The 7297-nt window shown below is 34.8% G+C and overlaps 1 protein-coding gene across 1 annotated transcript; it reads left to right on the top strand.

Annotated features, from left to right (window-relative positions):
- Positions 1 to 2512: 2512 nt before the first annotated feature.
- Positions 2513 to 3529, top strand: LOC124918060 (zinc finger MYM-type protein 1-like). The gene has a single exon (XM_047458322.1). It carries the CDS (start codon positions 2513 to 2515, stop codon positions 3527 to 3529), a length of 1017 nt encoding a protein of 338 aa, XP_047314278.1.
- Positions 3530 to 7297: the final 3768 nt, after the last annotated feature.

The following is a 7297-nucleotide window of genomic DNA, read 5'->3' as shown; positions in this document are numbered from 1 at the left end:
AACTAGAGACGATACACTATGGGTTTAGATCATGAGGAAGAGGTATGGATCGACTAGCGAGAAGGGGGGAGTCGAAATCCAATTGTTTTATTTTCATTCTTGTTCTAAAATAGGAAATCAAGACAAATTGGGCATTACATCGTGATGTGAAAACACCCAATCTCATTCCTACCTTGATATGTGGAATCGTCTTGCACCATGTTAGGATCGGGATCGCCAATGGAGACGGAGGTCTCACAAAGTTGAACGCTTACACATACTTCGTTTGATATCGGTTTCTATTCTTCACAAGACGTCACAAACTCTTGAAACGAGTTCAAGTGCATACAAGTTTGTTTCAACTTGAAGCAACACACGGGATTAGAATGTTGCGAAAGAGAAGAACTCTATTTTTCTTTTAATCTTCTTTTATTTCCAAAACACAACAACGGTCATATCTGAAATCACAAATGCACATAATACCGGACGCACAAACTTTGCTTTTGGTGAGATTCGAACCTTGGTCACCCGTGTGACAGACAAGAGTACTTACCACTGTACTACAAGACCTAGTTGTTATCTTTAAATATATTAATATACTTGATAGGACTTAGCAATTATATATATATATATATAATTTAACTTATATAATTGAGCTTAGTTTTATCCATTCATTATTAACACCTTTTCATAAATTATATTCTAACAATTTCTCCCTTTTTGATTATTTAAAATAAATATTCAAAACCTGGTCATTTTATAATCGTTGGCTAATTATCCTAAGTTAATTAGCTAATTTACTCTAACAATTTCTCCCTTTTTGATCATTTAAACTAAATTATTAAAATCAGACGAGTTTATAATTAAATCAGTTTAGACATTATTGTAATCTAACAATCCTAAAATATGTCTAAGGTAAAAAAAACTTAGACTCGACAAGTGACTTCGTGAGGATGTTAGCCACTTCATGTTTGTTGCCTTCATATTCTATGTTTGTCAGCAACCGGCTGTCCATATGTCATGCATAATCTTCCACGTTGCAGTCCTGCTTTATCTGCATTAATAGACAATAACAAATCTGGTACCCATTTTTCTTTGGGTCCGTGATGGATTAGTCCCTTGGGAATCCATACTTTGATTATTTTGATGGACTTCCCGTCAGGGACGGAGCCACCAAGGGGCTAGGGTGGGCTCCAGCCCCACCCAAGTTATTAAAATATTTTTTTTATTATGGTAGGCTCCACCCAATGAAATTTAAAAAAAAAGAAAAAGTGAATAAAAGTCCCTTTAAAGAATGATCAAACTTCTCATCCGGTTAAAATATTTTTTTAATTATGGTGGGCTCCACCCAATTAAATTAAAAAACATCCGGCGGTTATTGTTATATTATTATATTATATTATATTATATAATATATTATATTATATTATTATATTATATATTATATTATATTATATTATAGTTTTTCTTATAAAGATGCCCACAATTATTCTTTTTCTTCTTAAACGTTTAATACATCCATCAAATCTTTTGAGCACATATGAGATCGATGATTGTTACCGGAGGAAGTGGAAGTTGAACTAATGTTACGCATTGCAAGATCGGCTTAACTCTCCTCCTCCATTACAGGTTTCATTCTTTTAATCTCTTTTATCTGTAATCTGTTCTGTTATATTTCAAATTCTGATCAACAATCAATCGCAAACTAATCGAAGCATTATGTAATCTGTTCTGTTATATTTCAAATTATATTATGTGTGTTTTATTTAATTTTTTTAGGGTTATAATAGAACTATCAAGTATGGAAGGTAAAAGAAAAACTATTAACTCATTTTTTAAACCAAAAGGTCAGTCATGTCCAAGTCAAGGGGGTAATCAATCAACTATCGATATTTCAAATATCCATGCTCAAGAACCTAACAAATCTCCTAGAATTGATGTTGATGTAAGTTCTCTTGAACCTGATCCATCATTACGTATTCTGATGTGGAAATATCCTTTTAATCAAAGGGATGAAATTAGACGAGCTTATATCAAGATGGGGCCATATCAACCTATTAAGGATGAGTACCCGCCGACCAAATTTGGAAATCAAAATCGACGGTTCCAAAGTCATTGGTTTAAGAAATTTACGTGCTTAGAATACTCTCCTTTGAAAGATGCTGCTTTTTGTTTCCCATGTTTCTTGTTTGAACATAAGTAGCCCCAAAACCCTACATTTACAATAAATGGATTCAAATATTGGAATCGAGTTAATGATGGGGATAAATGCTCTTTTGTTATGCATATAGGATGTAATACTTCACCACATAATAGGGCAGTTGAATATCTTGATAATCTAATGAATATCCCTTGTCATATTGACAAAGTACTGAATGCACAGTCTTCAGATAAAAAACAAAAGAACAGATTACGACTTACAACAACTATTGAAAGCATTCGGTGGCTCACTTTGCAAGCGTGTGCATTGAGAGGGCATGACGAGTCTCCATCTTCTAATAATCGTGGAAATTTTATTGAGATGATAAAATTTATGGGAAAATTGAATGAGAGTATTGGAAACACTATCTTAGAAAATGCTCCAAAAAATGCAAAGTATACTTCTCCGGATATTCAGAAAGATGTATTGAATGTTATTGCCAACCAAGTGAGAACAAAGATTCGCCAAGAAATCGGGGATGCCAAATTCTGCATTTTAGTTGACGAAGCAAGAGATGCATCTAACAAGGAGCAGATGGCTATTGTGTTAAGATTTGTGGATATTGATGGGGTTTTACGAGAACGGTTCTTTGCCATTGTAAATGTGGCTGATACAACTGTTACAACACTTAAGAAAGAAATATCTGATGTTCTTGGTCGTTATGACTTGCATATCCATAACATGAGGGGACAAGGATACGATGGTGCTAGCAATATGCGTGGCTCTTGGAATGGATTACAGGCTCTTTTTTTGAAAGAATGTTCATGTGCATATTATGTACATTGTTTTGCTCATCCGCTTCAACTAGCATTAATTGCGGTTGCCGAAAAAGAGGTATCTATTTGGTTATTTTTTTCGAAATTGAATTCTATATGTATTCTTATTAATGCATCTCCTAAACGTCATGCCGAGTTACATTCTGCTCAAAGAAATGAAATTGCACATATGGTAGCTACTGGTGAACGTGATACCGGTAGAGGTTGTAATCAGATTGGAAATTTATTACGGCCAGGAAAGACTCGTTGGAGTTCTAATTTTGACTCACTTTGTAGCATGGTTGATATGTATGGCTCTGTGATCACTGTTTTAGAAAATATGGTGGATGAGGGGTCTTCTAACTCCATTCGTGGTGAAGCTAGTGGTTTGTTGATTGCGATGAAGTCTTTTGATTTTATATTCATTCTACACTTAATGAAAAGGATAATGGGATTAACAAATCTACTTTGTCGAGCATTGCAAGAGAGATCTCTAGATATTTTAAATGCAATGGAGCATGTTTCAACTACTAAAACTTTGCTTCATGTTTTGAGAGAGCAAGGGTTTGATAATTTACTCAGTTGCGTGGAATAAGTTTCTAAAAAGTATGACATTGAGATACCTCAGATGGAAGCTTGTTACAAATCTAGTAGAAGTCGTTCTTGTCAACAAAAGGATTCGATTACAGTTAAGCACCACTATCAATTTGATGTATTTGTTGCTGCAATAGATTTTCAAATTGAAGAGCTCAATAGTAGATTCAAGGACGAGGCAGTCGAACTTCTTAAGCTCAGTGGTGCTTTGGAACCTAAAGACAACTTTAAACTTCTTAATGTTGATCACATCTATCAATTTGCTGAGAAATTCTATCATCTAGATTTTGATGCACAAGATTTGCACCACTTGAGAACACAATTGGCTCACTATGAGTTTGTCATGCCCGTCAATGAAAGATTTCAGAATTTATCAACTATTTCTGAATTATGTCGAAGATTAGTTGAGACAAATAAGTCAAAAACCTACAATTTGATCGATAGGTAATTTTATTATTTGTTATAATCTATGAAATATAGTTATAATGTTTACTTATACTAATATATTTATTTAATTGACAGGTTGATTCGTCTTGTTTTAACTCTTCCCGTTTCTACAGCAACAACGGAACGAGCATTTTCAACTATGAAGCTCGTGAAAACAACTCTTTGTAACAAGATGGAAGAAGAGTTTTTAACAGATTCTATGATCGTCTATATTGAACGAGAGTTGTCTGAAAACATTGATAATGATACAATAATTATAGAATTTTATTCTAAGAAGAATAGAAGGGCACAACTTCAATAATGTGTGTTTTAAATGTTTTGAATGTACTATTTTGTTTCATAATTTCATAAAGTAAATGTTCATACATCTTTTATTTTATATGTTTGAATTTATTAATTTATTGTATCAATTACATGAAAAAAAACGGAACATAGAAAGTTAAATCTGATGTGCAAGTTGGAGTCAGCCCCAGGTAATTTTTCATCCTGGCTCCGCCCCTGCTTCCCGTTGTGTGTGTGTATACTGTATTTGGCAGATTACTCTCTACCTGCTAATGATTCTTTAGCTTAAAAGACTGATTTTTGGTAAACATTTCTTGACTTCCTGTCAAGTTTTTCCTTGCCATACTAACTGGCTATCCTTCTCTCAGGTTTCAGCTAGTTTGAAGTTGGCTTAACATAAATCACTTAATTCTTTGAAGTCAAATCATCACAGCTTGGATTGGATTCTGTGTTGGTTGACGTTCCTTTGACAAAACTTAAAGATTTACGCTTGCCTTTATCAGAAGTCAACCTTTTGTTGAATTTATCTGGATTTGCATTGTTGAATCTCAAACCGGATTTTAGACCAACAGGTCTTTGCTGACTGATTATCAGCTTGACCGCATCTCTAGATCTTGTCCAATATTTAACTATATATTCCAATCTTTGGTTTTCGGTAGAGAGAGTTCTGATTATTTTCTTTAACTTCTCATTCTCATGTGAGAGCTCATTTGTTGAAACATCAGCCTCATTGATTTGAGATAAACAACTTGAACTATCATACTCGCTTTTTGAAATGATTTGATTAAAGGAGTTTGACAATCTTCTGTACTCAATGACCATGTAATTGAGTGTAACAATTAGATCATCTCGGGTAAACTCATCAGAGGTGAAATCAAGTACCTCATGTTCATCATCTTCTATGAAGCATTTGATGTTCTCATCATCACTATCGTTGGACGAGCTTGAGTCCGAAACGCTTTCGGCCCACTTGCTTTTGCTCTCTTCTTCCAGCAGCATTTTCTGATCCTTCTTATGCTTGGATGTTTTATGATCCTCCGTATATTTTTGATCAGCTGGCTTCTTGTCTTCTCTCCTTGGTTTCGGCATTCGGACTTGTAGTGACCTAGAGTATCACAATTAAAACATTGTATGTTAGACTTAGAGTCATTAGAGTTATTATTGAAAGATGATTTAGAATGATTATTCCTCATATATTTGCCAAACTTCTTGACAAGTAAAGACATCGTATCTTCGCTGATTTTTTCAGCAGTCTTTGCAGATGTTGATGAAGAGGGCTCTTCAACAGTCACTAAGGCTTTAGTGATGATGAAATTTGATGGCTCTTCCTCATTTATCGAATTCATCTCAAACTCGTAGACTTTTATATCAGCGAAAAGTTCGTGTAGCTCGATCTTGTGGAGGTTTCTGGATTCCCTCATCACCATTGACTTGATGTCCCAAGAACTGGGAAGAGCCTTCAACGCCTTGACGATAACTTCTTTGTTGCCATAAGCCTTTCCCAAAATGGCAAGTTCATTAACAATGCTTGTAAAATGCTCGTCAAATTCGTTCATCGTTTCTTCGGGATGCATTTTAATATTATCGAACTTCTGAGTGACAACCATAATTTTATTCTCTTTGGTTTATTCGTTGCCCTCATTTAGTTGAATGATCTTCTCCCATACTTCCTTGGCAGTAGTACATGCTCTGATTTTCGCAAAATTATTTTTATCCATAGTACCGTATATAGCGTTTCTAGCCAAGTTATTAAGGTTGTTCTTCCTTCTATCAGCATTTGTCCAATCACATATTTCCTTCTCAATCTTGATCGGGCCGTCAGTAATGTTATACCACATGTCATCATCTAGCGAGGCCAGATACACGTTCATACGTAGCTTCCAATCAATGAAGTCTTCACTTTTGAACATAGGATGCTTGGTGAAAGAAGACATGATGATATTCGGATGCTTGAGAATAAAAACTAGTTGCTCTAATACCACTTGTTAGGATCGGGATCGGCAATGGAGATGAGGGTCTCACAAAGTTGAACGCTTACACACACTTCGTTATATATTAACTCTATTAGAAGTTAATATCGATTTCTATTCTTCACAAGACGTCACAAACTCTTGAATCGGGTTCAAGTGCGGAAAAGTTTGTTTCAACTTGAAGTAACACAACGGGATTAGAATGATGCAAAAGAGAAGAACACAATACACAAAAGATGTTTATGGATGTTCAGAGCAAACTCTCCTACGTCACCCTTTCTTCTCGATCTCGAGAAGGATATACACTAGAAGCTTTGGTTTAATTACAACGCGTACACAAACATAATCGAACAACCATGACTTAGTTACTGTTTGGTTTGAACTCTTAGCACACACAACACTTATTGATAGACACTCTATCAACTTACAAAGAACTCACAATCATGGAAAAGCGATACAATGATTTTCGATATAAAAAAAACACTCTCTCACAGAAATATGCTAAGACAAATATATATTTGTAGAGAGAAAGTATTTTTATTAGTAAGAGAACCCAGATCTCTACCATCTGTTTTTCCTTTAATCTTCTTTTATTCCAAAGCACAACAACGATCATATCTGCTTCACCAACGGAAATATTGACTTCTTCTTTAGTTATGTCTCTACTACCGCGTCAGATTACCCATCCCAAATTGGTGATATGTTGCTTTGTCAGATTGTTCATAATGAATGCTCAATTTGGAGCTGAGATTTATTAGGTAGCGGAAAACATTTATTCAGATGTCACATTTGATCAATTACCGGACACCTCATATAATGTCGAATGCATTTAATACAGGAGCGACTATTAAATGCTGAAGTTATATAATGTCAAAAGCGCTTCATTAAATGACAAAATCACACATGCACATAATACCGGACTCGCCTACGTGGCAATTTCGGTATTTTTCTCAGCCGGATGCGCGCAACTTCCCCGAAATAATAAGACCCTGGTCACCTATATGATAAGTGAGAGTAGTTATCACTGTACTACAACACCTTGTTGTTATCTTTAAATATATTAATATACT

This window comes from Impatiens glandulifera, unplaced genomic scaffold, assembly GCF_907164915.1.
Source record: "Impatiens glandulifera unplaced genomic scaffold, dImpGla2.1, whole genome shotgun sequence".
NCBI lineage: Eukaryota > Viridiplantae > Streptophyta > Magnoliopsida > Ericales > Balsaminaceae > Impatiens > Impatiens glandulifera.
The sequence above is the reverse complement of the archived record's forward strand: the minus strand, read 5'-3'. Positions and strand labels throughout refer to the sequence as shown.